Source organism: Oreochromis niloticus, linkage group LG20 (assembly GCF_001858045.2).
Source record: "Oreochromis niloticus isolate F11D_XX linkage group LG20, O_niloticus_UMD_NMBU, whole genome shotgun sequence".
NCBI classification, from domain to species: Eukaryota; Metazoa; Chordata; class Actinopteri; order Cichliformes; family Cichlidae; genus Oreochromis; species Oreochromis niloticus.
This window is the reverse complement of record NC_031984.2, coordinates 23332025-23350343: the sequence shown is the minus strand read 5'-3', so window position 1 is coordinate 23350343 and position 18319 is coordinate 23332025. Positions and strand designations below refer to the sequence as shown.

The window sequence follows — 18319 nt, the reverse complement described above, 5'->3', positions numbered from 1 at the left end:
GAGCACGCGCGCGTGCGCGCACGCACACAAACACATCCTCCAACCACACACACCCATATTCTGCTCCATTGCGGTTTATTTCACATCTCAAACATTTAGTAAGCAATTAAGCAAATACAAGTAATCTGCAATAAATTACAGGTAGTAAGAAAATAAACTACTAACTCTTTTACGCTACGTCCACACACGGGTATTTTTGAAAACGCACTTTCGTCCACACGTAAACGGCGTTTTGAATCACCGAAAACGGAGATTTTTAAAACTCCTTTTTTTGCGTTTACATATGGATGAGGAATACAGTTCGTCACGCAACGTCAAAGGTATGTGCCTTTTTTCATGTCACGCTGTGCGCCACGTTATTGTTTACATGAGATGAATTGCAGAATGGCGCAGTTACTGTCCCTCTATTCAGAAAGGCAGAGGCGTCAAGGTGTGATTATTTTACGTGTAGTTGTTTTTTTCCTGTGTAATAATAATATTCAACATTGCTATCAATACATTTTTCAAAAAATGCCTCTGTGTGCAAAAAGGGTTTAAAAACATAAACAACTGTGGGATACTGTTTGTCCGTGATTTAGACAGGGGGAACAAATTGTGGCAGGATCAGCCTGATATTATTTGTATCCCACTGTAACTTTACTGCATAAAGAGCTAACATCTCCAAAATGTCAGGAGTAGTTAGTCATTAAAACAAGTGTTTGTGAACTAAAAATCATGGGATGTGGGATACTGTTTGTCCGTGATTTGAACAGCCCAGCACGTGCTCCTGACGCAGGAAAAACCAATTATGCAGGGGAGACCTACCTTGGCACTTGTGCAGGTGAAACCAAAGGGAAGATATGCTTCACCATATTTTCTAGTCTTTGGCTTAGAATGAAGTTGGTTTGGAAACATATTCAGCTATGCTTCATCTCCTGCTTTGCGTTTCTGTGGGCGCCCCGTGCTAGCAGCGTCCAAGCGTTTTGGTTTTTTTGGTTTTTTCCCCCCTTTTCATACCGCGCCCCCCCTCCAATGGCTCTGCGCCCCCCCTAGGGGGCGGGCCCCACACTTTGGGAAGGTCTGTGTTAACTGATGAAAACGGTATAAAGGTTAAAGTACCACATGTGCTGTCAGTGAAAACTGCAGCTGTTTTATTGATAAAGTTAAAGACAAAAAGTCAAAGGGGATTAATCACCCGTGTAACTGTGTCACTGTATATCAGCATTAACACTAGCTCAGTTTGGTGTTTCAGAAAACTGCTGATCTCAGACCTGCACAGCTTCAATTAAATAAAACCCGATGAAGGTCAAAGGTCGTCACTTGTATGTTAAACTAAAAACTGGTGATCTGGAATTCTTTCACCGTTTTTTGCCAATAGTGTGTTATTTCCCATGAAGTAATTCAGAGTCATTCATACCAGAGTAACCAGAGAGGACAATATATTTTTAAATATACAACTTTACAGGACTGAATATAATATCTTTATGTAAAAGTCCAGAGCATCTAACGATTATCTGAGTACTAATAACATTACACAAACCAAAGGTCTCAATCACAGTGTTCATGAAATGCTGGGATTATCCATGGGGTGTGCCTACAGTGGAGTTCTGAAGTTTTCCTTGTGAGAGAGCTGGTGGTGAAGATCACAAGGTCCTCCTTGATTCCTGCAATGAGCTTCAGTCTTCCTGATGTTTGTAAAATGATTCCTCTCTCAGTGGGTCAACAGAACATCTGGCGCTGGACAGCTGTGATGAAAGAAAGGGGAGAAGTTTCTCCAAACCTCTGGACCCTGGAAACCCAGCTTGGTCCTGATGGTCTAGTTTCCCCCTGGGTGGATGTAGCTGTTGATAATAATGTGGACTCTATTATTAAATGAAAAGAACAAATTACACTACACTACTGAAATCTTCTGCTGCTGTTTTTAAAGTTTCCATAATATCAGGCTGTAGAGTGCTATGAAGATTTAAACCATTTTAAACCCATTACACTCTCAGTCTTATGTTAAAATCTCAAAGGACAGCATTACATTTTTGATATTAACAGTAACTCTGGGCCTCTGTGGAGTGTGCAGCTGATCTCATTACTGGCTAAAAATGGATAACAAAACCTGAGGCGTGCTGAATCATTCAAAAATACAGACTATTAGAGTAACAGGTGTGTAGCATGCTAACCAGCTAGCAACAAGCCTCTAAGACACTGCGCGTATCTAGCAAATGAATTAACAGAGTGATTTTAGGTGTTGTAGAACTATAAGATGATAAGCTGTGTGTCTTTTTCATAATAATGACGTGGTTGTATTTACCTTAATTGACCGAGTCAGTCGCCATCAGCAGATAAACTGTATCAGTCGGGCTACATAAAAAGTGTACAGGAGCATGACCCCAGTCGCTCCACTTCAACTCACCAAGAGCCAAGTGGCAGCTCCCACAAGCGGGCTTCATTCATTCAAGGCTTCATTTTTTCACAATGGGAGGAAGGGCTGTCCTGTCGTCTGTCTTTTATACAGTCATTGCTCCACACAAGCAAATTAACAATACTGACACTCGCTGACACTCTATAAATGTTAGGCATTTCAATGGTCTTACCTGTAAGCACTGGCGTGTCCACCAGAAACAGAAAGTAGAAAAAGTAGCATTTCCTGCGAAAATGCCGGGTGAATGCCGAGTAGCTGCAATAGTCTGCTGAAAAGAGGCAAAAAAAACCCTGAAGTGGTCATGCTTGTGTGATTGTAACATTGCTGTTGGAGAGAGAAATAAGATAGTGGAAGAGGCATAACATGAGTAAAAAACACCCTAAATGCATTTAGAATATATTTCTTTTCTTTCTTTTCTTTAAATTTCTTTTAGGAATTATTGCCAAACCCTCCAACCCTCCTCCTTTATCCGGGTTTGGGACCACCAAAAGTGACCCGAAATAAAAGTGGAGTTACTTTTGTGTTTGTGTGTGTGTTTTTAAGTAGTTGTAAACCTTGTGATCCACAAAAAGTAACAGTAAAACAAACAAACTACTTTAACAATCTAAATGGAGAAAAAAGAGACAATAGAAAAAACAGTGGCAATGTGAAAAATGAACTAGTCTGGTCCTAATTGGGTTTTTTTGTTGTTGTTTTTTTTCAGACATCCCTCCACACACACAGGCTCACAGAAAGAGTGGGTCATCCTCATTTTGGTCAAGATTCTCTATGGCAGGCTCAGCAACTGTAGCACTTGACTTGAATGAGTAAGCAGCTGATTTGCCAAAAAGCTGCAAAGTGTTTATAGCAAGCCTCACCAGACAGCTTCAGTCCATATCGGATGGAGTTAAGGCTCTGCAAGGACATCCGATTTCTAAATTTGCTTTTTACCACACTCATCTGGTTGAATACTCTGTCAACTTCAGCATTTGAGTGAGGCAAGGACAACACAGACACAGCAGCCATGGCAAGTTCTTGAAACAGGTTGATATCAGCTGTATCCCTGTACTTCCAAATCTCACTCCAGTAGCCCATTGTGTTTTTTGTCTCATTCCATTTCTTAAGATGGATGGTACGCCATTGGTGAACAATCTTATGTATCGCTTCAGGGAAGAAGCCAAGGAGTTTAGCAAGTTTTTCTATTTCTCCAGGGCTCTTGTTGTGCTTTTAACTTTCCTCCACATTGAAAACTGACATGTACTGCAATGCTTCGATGTTGTCCGGCAATCTCACCCTCAACTCATTAGTGAGGGATATGGTGAAGGCTACCCACCGCTTTCTGACATTTTTTTCATCCTCAGGCGCAAGGTGCAACTCAGCTGCTTTCACCTCAAAAAGGTAACCAAGGTATGGTTTGGAACTGATGTATCCCTCTATTGGCTCTTTGAGTACATCAACATTTACCAGTGGATTCAGCACCCTGCTGCTCACAGACTTGATCAGGCTAACCAAGCTGTAAAGTAGTTTAAGAGGATCTGCCTGTTCTCCCTCAAAAGCCCTGATGATGGTCTGGACCTCTCCCAGCACTGACTTCAGAAAAGTGTTATACAAGATTTTTGAGGATCATTGTTCATGGAGTATAAAACATCAGCCACATAGCAGCATTCACTGGACTTGGTGACTGCAAAATGCAGCCTAAGCTCATCCCACAATGCAGAGCCAACGTGTGGCACCCACCTTGATTATCTGTAAGGGTTTCTTCCCACAGTTGATGCTCTCATAAATGGCCTCGTAGGCCTCCCCTCACTGTGGAGACACTGAGAACCTTCTATTTGTCACTTTTTTCTGGCTCCCCTCACTTCTCACCATTCCTATTATGACCAGAAAAGGCAAGGTTACATGCAGTGTCTGCACACCAGAGGGGGCGGTGCTCAATGTGGACGTGGTTGAAAACGAGGGCGGCACATTCGACATCTTTTACACAGCGCCACAGCCTGGCAAGTATGTGATCTGCGTCCACTTTGGAGGGGAGCACATTCCTAACAGTCCTTTCCAAGTCACACTGAGTGATCTGCATTTAACCTTACGTGCCTACATGCTTTGTTGACAACTAGAATTTCAAGAATAAAACTGAATTTTCAGTCTCAGTCAAAGCAATCAGGCAAACAGGCTCCATCAGACCAGCCCATGCAACAGAGCCAAATGCCCCAGTACTACACTCAACAGCCCTGGGTATCTAAAACCTCAGTCTCCAGTCTCTCAACCTTCTCAGCTCCAGTTTTTGTTCAGCTTCTCCCTGGTGTCCCTTTGTCATCTATAGCACACATGCTCTCCTTTCATCAGACTGCATCATTGTCTGCTGTCTCTCATTGCAGGTGTTTCATCACTGAGAGGGTGCTTTCTCTCATTTCTCTCTCTCCATGTCAAAGAGGGGATGCCTGAAACACATGGACAGTTCATCAGCGCCGCATAATGTTAAAAAGCCACAATCTTCTGATGTTACAGGTCCAAAGCCTACTGTATCAGTTGAGGTTTCCTTCATAGTATGGGACCAAATTATATATTTTATGAACCATTATGTAGCCCTTCTGGACAGTGGTCCATGTCAACCTGGCTTTAGAGGGGAAAAATTTTGAAAATCATAAATTTGGCCGTCCCAGCTGCTCCACGTTTTTCAAAATGGCTTTGCAATGTTTTGTCCCCATCCTGCTCTTGTAGCTTGTCAGTACCATCATCCTGACCATGATCACCATTGTCATTCCATCTTAGCGTCTCATCGTCTGTTCATTGTTGGTGTTTTCCTCTTCTATCCCACACTGCGTTAATTTAGTCTGTGATATGTTGTCACTGTAACCAGAACAACCAGGACAGAACCTGCACGGTGCCTTACCTGCCAGTGCTGCCACGAGACTACAGCATCCTTGTTAAATACAATGACAAGCACATCCCAGGCAGCCCCTTCTCTGCTAGGATTACTGGTAACTGTCTTTCTACATCAGTGTAGACCATCCATGCAGCCTCTAAGATGGCAGCCCAAACACTACAGTAAAGTAATTCATTTCCTTCTCTAAGTGACGATACCATGAGGACGTACCATCTGAAGGTGGGTTTAGCGGCAGATATTCCACTGGACATAGGAGAGCTTGACCTCAGCCAGGGAACAGCCTCTCTTGCAACACACCTGCCTGCTGAAGATGCTATGTAACGCTCACGTTGGTGAGTGTCCGAACTGAAACGAGCTGCATGCACACACAAGAATAAGTGTTGTTAACCCTCATCTTTTTTGTCTTTCTGTCTTAGGAATCTCGTTTGTTCCCAAGGAGATTGGCAAGTACCTTGTTAAGATCAAGAAGAACGGTTGTCATATTCCCAGCAGCCCAATTGCTGTTATGATTAAGCAGTCAGAGATTGGTGATGCAAGCCATGTGCGTGTGAGTGGACCGGGGCTGAGCGAGGCCAGGACTTTTGAGCCTGCAGACTTCATCATTGACACTCGTGATGCAGGTATATGCTCAGTGAAAGAATAAATCTAGAGATGGCAAAATACCATTTTTTATGTCCGATACCGATATCATAAATTTGGATATTTCCTGGTCGGTACAGTGTTATCCACGCAGAAGTTGATATAGTCTGTTATGCAGGTTGTTAGACCTCCTACAGCAGCTGAGATCCTTTGGGGTGAACAGGACTCTTTTAAGGACGTTCTACGACACTGTGGTGGTGTCTGCTATCTTTTATGCTGTGGTCTGCTGGAGTAGTGGAACGGCAGAGAGGGACGGGGAAACTTAACAAACTGGTCAAGAGGGCCAGCTCTGTCCTGGACTGTCTGCTGAAGTCCATTGAGCAGATTGGGGAGGAGATCATGTTGTCTAAGCTAACATCCATCATGGACAACACTTCCCACCCCTGCATGAGAATCTACGAGCACTGAGCAGCTTGTTGTGCTGCTACTCACTTGGAGCTTGTTTGTTCACTGCCCCCCCCCCCCCCCCCCCCCCCCCCCACTTGTGTACATATCTCTGTACATTTTTATCTGTACATACGAATTTCGGTTGCTTATAGGACCACTTTGTGTCTTCCTTCTGTATTTGTATTTGTATATGTATTGGAATGTAAAAATAATTAATCATGATTAAAATGTGTCCATGACTTGCAAACTGATGATGATTCATCTCATTAGTCATTACACACTGCTCTCCCCTACATAAGCTGTACTAATAGGTTAATTGCATCGGTATCGCCCCTGTATTTGTTTGGTATTGGATCAATGCTAAAATTTGCAGTATTTTTATATTTTGACTTCTTTTTTTTTAAATGAACGACAATAAAAAAATTCCTGGGCTAATTTTTCTTCATAATATTACTGGTATAAATTTTTACATGATATAAAGCTCATATCTTGATATCATGATATAGTAACACCATCCGATTCCAGTCCCTAGCACACAAATCGGTGAGACAAGCCGAGTCACATCTGACAGTGAGAGCTCTGTGCAGCTATCCATGAAGATTTAATAAAAAGGGAGCTAGTTAAACAACTTAAACCACAATGCTTCTCATAATATGCAAGAAAACAGTTCTCGCTAAAGGTGGAAATGACAAATTAGTTTCACTACTTGAGGCAAAAACATACTGTTTAGGTCAACAACGCATTGGAGGAGAAACTAGTAGCTGATAATGTGCAACAACAAAGTAGGATTCCACCGAGCATTGCCTGAACGCTCATTAACCCAAAGACCAAATGGTCGATGGAAATGACTTGTGTGGTTACATACGGGTAAAGGAAAGCTTAAAGCAGCTGGCGGTACGGTTGTTGGTGCTAGACAGGCTGATCTGACTATTTCAGAAACTGCTGATCTTCTTAGACTCTCCCACAATCATCTATAGGGTTTACAGAGAAGTCATTGGAGAATGATCAAACTTTAAACTCCACAGCCTGCCTGAGTATTGTTGCAGTTATGTCCATCCCTTTATCATCACAGTGTACCCATCTTCTGATGGCTTCTTCTGGCAGAAAAATGCACCATCTCACTAAAGTCAAATCATCTTAAACTGATTTCTTGAACATGGGTTAAACAACATGAGCACTCAATCTTCCCTTTTCCTTTTTAATAGAAACTTAAATAATTGTTGTTTACTCTCACTACAAATTCTACACAGTCGTCGAGCATGTTTAAATGTGATATTTTCCAGCTTTTCAAAAATCCTAATGGGAGCATTTCCAACTTTGAAATCCTTTCGATGAAATTGGTAGACATTTGCAGCTTGAAATGTCAGCTGTAATTCAGCTACAATACACCAAGAATCAGTTTGTGGCTCTCATGCAACATTAACCAGTATTTGTGAATTCACATAAAAACACATTTAGAATGAAGTGATAAGTTAAAAGTGACAGAAATGCCATTACTCTCTTCAGATAATGTTTGCTCTGGCTTTAACTGAAAGAAATATTTTTAATACACTCGGGCCAGCTCAGGTCTATTCATCTAACTGACACAGACACAGAAGGACTGAGCTGTGTAATGCCCTAGAAAAGATCAACCAAAAGGCACATATTAACCAGCAGCCCAGCATGTCTCTCAAGTGTTAATCTGCACAATCTCAGCTTTTGATGGGAAAAGTCTAATTAGCAATTTTAGCTGTAGGTGGAGCTGAAAGAGTAAAAGTGGTGCAAAGAGTGACACACACTGAGTAGCCTTTAGAAGAACAAGGAGGAGTTTGTTGGAATCTGTCAAGACTCAATTTTGTTTGTGTCATCAGATTACTTCTATCATCGGTCTGCAGGAAGAATGTACTGAGCCGCCTTGATGCTCGTGGAAAATTTTCTGTACAAGCCAAAAGAATGTGGAAATGTGGAAAATGTCCAGTTAATCAAATGGCTTCTCAACATTTTTAAATATCATACAAATACTCTCCACTTTCAAGTGTGAAGCATGTGCAAGCATACAAATAAAGCATGAAAAAGCTATATATATAGTAAGTAATTAGTAGCAGACACTGCTAACAAGTTGAAGATGTTTTTTAGGCTTGCCACACTTTCTTTTATCCTCCACTTGTCCAGTTTCCTCAGTTGTTGTAAGGACACAGTGTACATTATGCAGATATTTCCCAGGTTTTCAGCAATTAAGTGTTTGGGAATCACCTTATTGGTTTAAAGATATTGTTTTAAGCCTGTCAAACTTTATCTTTGGCAATTTTTGTCAAAATACGTTTTTGGAACAGGCTACTAGTAGCAAAAGTACATAAGGATACAATTTAAAATATGATCTTTGTTGTCTGTTATGTGAAGACACAATAACTGATTCATCCCTTGAGTTAGGTGCCTTATTTATGCTTGGATGATTCATAGGTCAGTGCTAAGGAGCTTAAAAAACAAAAAACACTTCTCTGAAAATGGTCAGGTACAAGGACTAAACTGAAAATTAGTGGAAAAACAGCCAATGTCCAGAGAAAGACTTTGAAAGACCTTCAGAGAGCTTGGAGAATTCTTGCTCAAGACCACAAGAATAGAAGTCAGATTCCTTGGAAGCAAAATATAAAGAATTGAGAGGTTTCGCAACACTTCTTCACAGTAAAGTGCAACAGTATGAAGAATGTATATGTGAATAAATGATAGAAGCTGGGAGTGAGTTGCTCCTGTTGATTATATATCTTGCAAAATTAAAAATGCTATACTACATAACTGTTTTTTCAAGAATTGGGTCCTAGGATGGGAACTGTGGATATTCTTCCATGCACCAGAGACGAATAGTCCCCCCCCCACCTCTCCCTCTTTTAGAGTGCAGAAAAACATGAATGGATTTTTCAAACAGAATGTGGTAGTGTGGTAGAGATGCAGTGGTATTACATTATTATCTACCGTTCTCCTCAGTTATCTGCCATTCCTGAAGTTATAGTAAGGAAAGTGTGCCATCAGCTGGCCATTGTAGAACATTTTCAGAACACAATCCAAAGGCTGCAGGTCTTTACTGGGACTCTTTAAACTCAACTTGATCCATTAGATAAAGTTTCATATAGACTCCACAAAAAGCTTTAACATTCTCAATTTATTCTGAACACTTGCTCGAAAAACAAAACAAAACTTTAGTGCAAATCATACAGAGAAATTGTTCAAAGACTGATAACATGATTTTTAAATTATTAATAAATATACATGACTCAATTTACACTACGAAATGCTACAAGCACTTTTCACAGTAAAATAACAGTCTCCCAAACCGTTCTGTACATCCAACATGTTGAAGACTTTCTGAACGAAAGCAATATTATCAATAATGAGTTTGAAAGTCAAAAATGTATAAGTACCATTACTGTCCCTCAGATACAGGCCATTGTCAAGTTTTAGTTTGAGCAAATTAATAACACTCAGTTCAGTCATAACGCAATTACTACCCTGTATAGCACTGGTGCAAACTAGTAGCTTAGAAAATTTTAAATAAACAGATACTTTACTGATATGACGCCACAAACATTTTTATATGCCACTACAGGTTTGCTGCACAAAAAGCAAAAAAAAAACCAAACAAAACAAAAACCAACCAAAAAATGATCATATTCCCACACTGTGATTGATACACGTTGGACTTCATTTTACGCACTTCACACATTAAACTGTTGACAACTGCTGCACAGATTATAAGCAATGATGTAATGCTTGTATGTTACAGATGGAAATATCTTAACTGACTGCACATTCAGTGGGGCCAACGCTACAAAGAAAGAACAAAAACACAAAAAAAGCAAGCATTTGTAGAATAAGTGCAAAATCAGGTCAGCAAATTAAGATAGTGAAGCCAAAACAAAGATCGGCTCTGTCAGTGTTCTCCAGACATGAAGTTAAATGTAAAGCCAGCAGTGGTGCATCAGAATATTAGCAATGTATTTCTGTTTGGGAGTGCGCTGTAAATTCAACAAACTGCAGAGCTTCCCCAGACATTAAGAATTTATCTGTGGTGTCACACATTCAAAACGGCTGCAAAGGTAGCGCTGCGTTCTCAAGCAAAAGCTTTCCAGGGACGTTTTTTATCTTGTTTTTATGACAAGAAATGTCACATCAATGCAATATTTCAAAGCAACTTCTGCAAGGTCTGAATATGCAAATTGAGCTACAGTAAGTGATGGTGACTGTATTTGGGTGAACCACCTAGGTAAATTCTTTACTTGGGAAACACCGAATACTTGTTTTCACCACTTTTATGACACATTTAGTCATATCATATACATTAGATGGCACATAGAGCATTATTAGGAGAACTCCCATACATGTATATACAGTAGCAGCTGGGCCAATGACAAAATACGGTTTTGTACTTAAAAGGCTGTAGCATTACAACAACTTAATCTTACATTCTCATGATGAAAAACAGACTTTCCCAAGTATTAAGTGACGCTGCTCAAATCCATAGTTGCAATTTATCATGATGCTTGTCACCAGTATTACATTACACTATGGTTTTGTATGATTCTGTAGTTCAGACACAATCATACACATTTACATTTTCTTATCTCTGGCATGTCTTCTGTGTACTTGCACTGGTTACTTCCTAACAGGCCAACAAATGATCAGAGGCAGTGTTTAAGGCCTAACTGCATCAAAAAAAATCCATCCTAAATGAATGCAACTTAAATCACAAGCTCACAGACAGCATGCATTAAGAGTTTAAACCAAAAGGCCACAGACAACAGTTAAGAAAAAGTGCAAATGCATGCGGGAAATGATTGCCACCTGCCATCGTCTAACCTAATGAGCAGAGCAGCCCTTCCAGCTCAGTTTTTCCCCACTTCCTCTTCAGTTTGTGACATGTAGCAGTCAGATTAACTTCAAGTGCAAATCCAAGCCGTTGACAGAAAGTTTCTGCAATGAAGGATAACTCTACAAAACTCCAAAAATACTACAAAAGCATTCAAAGACTTGGTTATACACAAACCTACTCACTGCAGAATCCTTCATGGTCTGTTGCAAGTGTCCTGAATTCAGTTTATTATACAGTATTCTGCAGCCTACAAGTCTGCTGGGTTTACAGTGTCGTTACCAGTTTTCCCCCTTTAAAGTCACTGAAGGAGATCCATACAGCAGAGTCCTGAGAATAAAAATAAAACAGATTTCTTAAGACAGCCATGCCGAGAACTTACACACAAGCTACATGTGCTACTATGTTTGCTACCTGCTGATCCCCAATCGCCTGCTGTGTAGTCATCAGGCTGAAGCGCTCTGCTTAGCACTGCTGGTAATGGATCCGGTTGCTTCTTCTCTCCTCTGGGTGGGAGGCAACTCATCCTTCTGTGGTGCAGTCTGCCGAGGTTTCACAATAGTTATTTTAATGGGAACTCCTTTGACGCTGTGCTGCACTCTGCTATACTGCCGCATGGAGGGGTTAAAAGTGCGAACAATGGGAAGCTCATTCAAGGTGGGTGTCTCTTGTTTTGGCTGCGTGCTCTCTTTTATAATGATTTTACTTCTTTTGCTTGAAAAGACAGTTTGCACTGGTAGGATGGCAGGCCTCTTTGCAGAGGCGGACGTCTGGAGTCTCGTTTTATGTGGAGGTGAGCCTTGTTGTTGCTCTTCGCCATGAGGAACCACTCTATGCAAGTGTCCATCGTTTTCCTTCGTCACAGAGATCCCACATTCTTTCCTTTTCTTTACCTCTTTAGGTTTCTTGGGGCAAACAGCCATGTGTTTGGTTCTGCTGCGACGCATTGTGAATTCCCTGCTGCAGTGTGGACACACAAATAATTCCTGCTGCTCACCCACCTGTGCAGGTGACATTTTATTTGATGAATTCACGGACTTGTTCCTCTGCGGCATGACCCTTTGGGCAAACTTTTTCTTCCTTTTGTTAAGTACTTTGAACTTTACAGGTGGTTCCTGGCTAGGTTTGGACCTGTTTGACTGACTGACTCTGTTTGAAGCATTTAATCCATTTGTAGAATTGGTAGTAGACAGCACTCCATTTTGAGATTTTGCAAAGTGGCGTAGAGGAATGGGATTCTTTCTGGGTGTGTATCGCCTTTTATCACTGGCATTGGCACAAGCCAAGATGTGCTTGTGGAGCTCTGGCATGTTATCAAAGCTTTTTCCACATTTGGTGCACCGAATGGCTGTACTGAAGGTCTGTGGGATGTTGTGTGTAGTGAAGTTTGTGGCTGAAGCCAACGAACCAGCAGGTGATCTGTTGTGGTAAGGAAATGGAGGGGGCTTGAAGCTGGGATAGTGCTGGTTAATGCCAAGACGAACATCAGGCCCTTTGATTTTGCCTCCATCTGAAGCCATGACTTTAATTGTTGTAAACAGTTCTTCAGAACCCACGTCTACTTCACCCTCTTCCTTTTTCACCAATTTCTTGAGTTCCTCTTGAGCTTCAGGTCCTGAAGCATCTGTGCTGACTTTAGCTGAATTGTTGTAGTTCTGAGGTCTTAGTTTGCCTTTTTCTTCTTCTGTATGAGTACACTGCTGGCCTGGATGCAATTCTTCCTGATGCTGCTTCAGATTGCAAAGATAGACAAATTCTTTTGTACAAGCACTGCAAACATAAGTCTTCCCGACACCGTGGAGGCTTGATCGATGGTCAAGTAAAGCAGAGGGTTTGCCAAAGAGCAGCACACAGAACTCACATTTGTAGGGCCAGTCATCAGCGTGGTCAGCCACATGATGACTAAGTTCCTTCATTGAATGGAAAAGCTTATCACACACATTGCAGATGAAATTTTTGGTGAATGTCTGCTCTTGGACATCATTTTCTGGATCATCATCTTCATGAACTTTCTCAGGAGAGGGAGCAGGTTCAGATGAGATTTCAGGTGCGGAAACAGAACTGTCAGTGGCTTCCTCAGGTTTTGTGGTTGGTGGCCCTGTCCCAACTGAAGGCTCCGGGTCAGAGTTTGACTCACCCAGAGGAGGACAGTCTGATACCACTGAGGTGGAAGTGGACAGAGTTACCGATTCTGCGATGGAGGACACAAGAATAGTGGGTTCCACAGTTTGAGCACTGGGAACAGATACAATCTGTTGCTGTTCTATGTGATTAACAACCATCTGTGTAGGTGCTGGAGGCTCAGCTGTATTTTCTTGTAAGGTAATTGCAGCAGGAACTACATTCCCTGGGGCTTCAAGAGCTATTGTACACTCTATTAACACAGTGTTACTGGCAATGTTGAAAGAGTTGAGTAGGGAATCACTTAAAGTTACAGTGGGTGTGAACGGCACTTCTGTGACAGGTGCTGAATCAACTATTGGTGGGTTGAGAGCTATTTGATCAGTAAGAAACACATGGCCAGGTAAATTTAGTGTTGGGTCAAGTGGTTGGGAAAGTGTGATGAGATTTGCAGAGTTTGTAGTTGCAAATGTAGGCGTTAAATCACTCTCAGAAGAATTTAATGCATTTTCTGTGCAGATTACCAAGGGTTCAGTAGTTATATTTGGGCCCAATACCTGGATTGGTTGGCTCGAAGCGGTGGAGATAGGTGGCGGTGGTGCCAAAACTGTGATTAATGAAGGAGCAGTAGGGAGCATGGTGTGTGAAGCTGGGGAAGCAAATGCTATAGTGCATGGTGAAGCTGGTTGCAAGGCGACAGGAGTCAAGGAGGCAGATGATGGCGTGAGAGAACTGTGGGGTAGGGTAAGTCCATAGACAAGTCCATCTGCAACAGGCTCAACTGGGGTCACAATGTTTGAACCCGTTACTATGGTGAAGTCTGTGACTAAAGGAGCCTCAGAATTTGCAAGACTTATGTTTTGGTCTCCAATTTTTATCAAGGATTTTTCCATCGCTGCTTTTTGTTCTGCTTCATTGGAAAAAGCCTGTGAACCTGAATTTGACATAGTTTCAGATTCACAAAGGCTCTTTTTTTGCAAACTCAAATCAAGCACAGCATTAGCTAAAGCTACATCTTCTTGTCTTTTGACTGTATTAGAAAGATCCAGAGGTTGTTGGTTACAGGAATTACCGCCTGTCACAGGGGGCCAGTTGTCTGGCAAAACAGCTTTTACTGCTGTCTCCGTTACGGATGGAGTAACGTCATCATTGTCACTGACTGTTTGGTTCACAGGTGAACTATGCTGGTTTTCCATCTGCCCTGTACTTACAGTATCGAAATCTCCCGGATCTGACAATGATGACTCTTCATTAGATGTTGGAGTCTGTTGTGGAGAGCCTGTTGGAGAGCCAGTTCTTCTCTTAAACTTTCCTGTTCCAGAAGGTAGGACAGAGATAGAGACAGGTGAGCATGGCTTCTGGCCATCTGTAATGAGTGCAAGTGTCGGTTTAAGGCCATCCTGCTTCTCTAGGAGCTGTTTTAGCTTTGGCGACAGAAACACTGTTCTTTCTTTCTGCACAACTGTAGACTCTGTATTCTGAGGAAGTAAATTCTCTATTAACGAAGATACAAGTGATGATGAAGATGAAGACACAACTACCTCAGACTCCAATTCAGTTTTAATTTGTGGTAGGAGAGGTGGTGTTGCAGTTCTCCTCTTGGCAAGTGGTTGACCAGGTATTTCCTTGCTTATAACTGAATCTGCATTTAATACCTGGCTGATATGGGCAGGGTCCAGAATCAGAGCATCCAGTCCAACTAAAGTCGAAGACCCAGAATGGACCTCAGCTGCTTCACAGTTACTGACTGTACTTGTTGACACTATCTTTCCATCAATGTAAAAACTCAGATTCTCTGAAATATTGCTAGAGACATCTAACATGTAATGTTCTTCATGTTCCCCTTCATTCTCCACAACAGCTGCAGGCGGTGTATTGTCACCAAGCTGTGTTTGCTGCTGAGATGATTCACTGACTGTTCTGTGAAGGTTTTCCTCTTGAGGCAGCTGAGCTTTTTCCACATGTGTGACGTGCAGCTGGTTCTCATGAACTCTACGCTCATGGCGTCTCTTGTTGGTGTGGGTTGTGAATATTTTTTCACAGTACTTGCACGCATGATGCCCCTCTGATACTTCTGATGTGTGTGGCTGATCAGTGAGATCTCCAGCTGACAAAAGAGAAGTACTAGAGGCAGTCGTGGATGATGTATGAAGCTGCGTGACTGAATCTTCTGAATCCAAAGTATTTGACTTTTCATGCGGCAGCTGACTTATATTTGACGGAAAAGACAATTTGTTTGCATTGTTTTTGTTTAAATGTGCCTCATCATTAGCCAAAGCATGGACCTCCATGTGTTTTTCCAAGGCTTGCTTGCAGGCAAACTGTCCTTCACAGTGCTGACAGGGGAAAGAGCTCCCATCTCTCTCAACCTGGTAATGAGACCTCATCATGTCAGGTTCCATGTTGGAGTCGACTTGGTAGATCTCCTCTTCTTCCTCCTCCCCTATCTCCTCACTGCCTCCAAATTCTGGTATGTACACATGAGGAGAGTGCTCCATCTTCTGTGATGTCTTGATCCAATTCTCCTAAGTATTTCTGTGACAAAACTTCGGCAGTTGTCACACCTATTGAAAAGAAGAAAAAAAATAAAGGTATGTTGACAGTAAATATGCCTGACAAAACCATATGAGGGAGATTCCTTCTCTTTGACACCATACACAGCCAAAAATAGATAAAAGCAGTTGGAAACCGAGTGTTTAATGTGGTCTGAACTATGAGATTTTGGCTCTTGTTATTTGAAACTTTGGCCATATTTAATATGAACATGGACCTCAGACGCAGTATACACTGGACAAAAATTAAGATAGCATAGCAGATCCCTTTAACTTCTGCTTGACATATCTGTCATTTCAATTTTAAAGATTTAAAGCTCTTGAAGAGAAATTGTGTTTTTTATTTATTAATAAACACACATCAAATTGCCAACACCTGATTTACCTCAAGAGAAGCATTATTACTAACAATCAGGGTATTCAGATGCATTACATTGTAATAGTATTGGACCGTACATAACTCCAACCATGGAAATCCCTTGTGGATTCAAAAGTATTAAAAGACAAAACAGACAGACAACATATAATTAAAATAATATCTAGATCAGTCATCACTAGAATATCCTCTCAAATGTTGCCAGCTGCTTGCAGATCAGGGGTGCTCTGACTGTTGAGGTTCACTCTCTAATATTGCAGCATCTCTGGATTAAAATTAAAATAGAGTGTTCAAGGGCACCGTTTTTGTAAAATAAAACCCAAAGGAATTGCAGCGTCTTACCATTTTAACGTTTAGTACAGAGCAGATGTTTTCCTTAGCAGATGAATGCACTGAGTTTCTTTCTTTCTTTCTTTCTTTCTGATGGAAGAAGACAAAACACATGGAAGAAAAACTATCAAGCCAGTTCCATAACACTGGATGACAGACAAACTCAAACTGCTAATGGGTGAGAAGAGAGAAGTGATCAAAGTAAGCAGAAGTGGCATGAGAGTAGTTGAGCTGTACGCTTTTATCTTTCTGGCTTACTGACTGCTGACTATGATTTGGATGTCTTGTTAAGCTGTGCTGATGTGAGAAGGATCATGAAGCATCAAATGCAACATAAGATAAAAGACACTTAAGGAAAAAACCTGCCATGTCAAAGTTATTTTCTGTAAATGTTTAATTTCAATTACAAGTCCAAAAATACTCCTAATCTTTGTCTGTGATGACCTCATTTAACCTGGGTGGCTTAAATTACCTGTTAAACTTATTACATTCAATTCACCTGGTGATGGCCGCACAGCTTTTGTTTTTCCTGCCTTTAATTTGAGAAATAAATTGGTGCATTTGGACATTCATCTTCTTCTTGGTTTAACAAAATGGCAGGCCCGTCGTGTCCCTGATTTGTCGTAGCTTCTTAGGACTGCACTCCCACTAAACAGCATCAAAATTAGCATAACTCAAGCGTTACGTCTATTTAAACCGTTTTCCCGTTTGAAACGTATTTTTATTCATTCAGCATCACTGTTGGTTTACTAGCGCACTTGCACCGAGAAGAGGAAACGTAAACAAAAACTCACTAATGCACAGACTATTTATCCTATATTGCAGATAATCCCGTGGTGCGTTTTTGTAGCACAAATATATCAAAATCGTGCCGTTTTCACAAAACCCAAACTGTTCCAGCACCATTCAAGGGCCTGCGCACTGAATAATTAGAGGCAGTTTCCAAACATTCAATTAGGATATTCATTAATAAAAATGTGCTGAAACGCGTTTATTTAATACATATATCACGTAAAACGTAATTATAACACACATTTGTGAATATTTTATATTCCTATAATTGTAATTCGGAATATCTTTGGAGTGCGTTCGCGCACATCTGCTTCACCTGGTTTGATGACGCTCCCCGTCCTTGCACCATTGCTAACTGGTCACACAACACGTCGTCACATTACTGTTTTGCTACACAGGCTGCTAGCTCGTCCACTGAAAGGTCAACTCACTTTTCGAGTACACACATTTAACTACCCCCAGGATGCAAGAAAGTTGCTTGCAAATTATGCACGTGTAAGTGCCAAGGTCTCGTGACAAGGCTCTGTCAGCAAAGTGAGAGAAATCAGCTGTTATCGTCCATTAAAGTATTAACGATATGCTGCTAGCATGAATGCTAGCTCGCAAGCCCTGGCTAAATTTATCGTCGAGTTCGCGACATAACCTTTAAGAATAAGTCAAAGTGAAAGTGCACTTAAAGGTTTCGCGTACATACTCGTGTTTGCAGACAAACCGCCGTAGATGGACTTCTAATATTCCTCTTGGGCTGCTTGTAGACAGTTGTATTTTCTCCCCTTCCTTAATGCACCAACAAGGTTCTGGCTTTCTGATTGGTCAGACAAAATGGATGTCAAAATTGGTCCAATCAAAAGCAGTCTTGTTAAAGCCCATAAAAAACTTGAAAGCAAAAGCACATACACGCTATAAGCGAGAGTCAGCCAAACTGTCGTTTCAGATTTAAATGTGAATATTAATGTGGAGCGTATTCAGTTATTTTTAAAATAAATGTTAGACATACAGCTCCAGTTCTACTGACTTTTAATCTTTA

The 18319-nt window shown here is 41.2% G+C and overlaps 1 protein-coding gene and 1 long non-coding RNA gene across 8 annotated transcripts; one reads left to right on the top strand and one right to left on the bottom strand.

Moving 5' to 3' along the window:
* Positions 1-3060: 3060 nt before the first annotated feature.
* Positions 3061-6349, top strand: LOC102082037 (uncharacterized). 2 transcript variants are annotated; one of them, XR_002057654.2, is made up of 4 exons: positions 3061-5349; positions 5444-5587; positions 5672-5875; positions 6013-6349. It is a non-coding gene; the product is annotated as an uncharacterized LOC102082037 (long non-coding RNA). The 2 variants fall into 2 exon arrangements; XR_003215613.1 differs by having other exon boundaries at positions 5672-6349.
* A 3049-nt stretch (positions 6350-9398) lies between these two features.
* On the bottom strand, positions 9399-18115 carry prdm2a (PR domain containing 2, with ZNF domain a). Of its 6 annotated transcripts, none has more exons than XM_013271154.3 (4): positions 17987-18115; positions 16513-16586; positions 11536-15806; positions 9399-11451 (listed from the first exon to the last, which is right to left on the bottom strand). In XM_013271154.3, exon 3 carries the CDS (start codon positions 15738-15740, stop codon positions 11568-11570), a length of 4173 nt encoding a protein of 1390 aa, XP_013126608.1. In that variant the 5' UTR covers positions 15741-15806; positions 16513-16586; positions 17987-18115; the 3' UTR covers positions 9399-11451; positions 11536-11567. The 6 variants fall into 6 exon arrangements, with proteins under 6 accessions (XP_013126608.1, XP_013126607.1, XP_013126609.1 ...); XM_013271153.3 differs by having other exon boundaries at positions 16513-16590; positions 17987-18107; XM_013271155.3 differs by having other exon boundaries at positions 16513-16582; positions 17987-18105.
* Between the last annotated feature and the right edge of the window lie 204 nt (positions 18116-18319).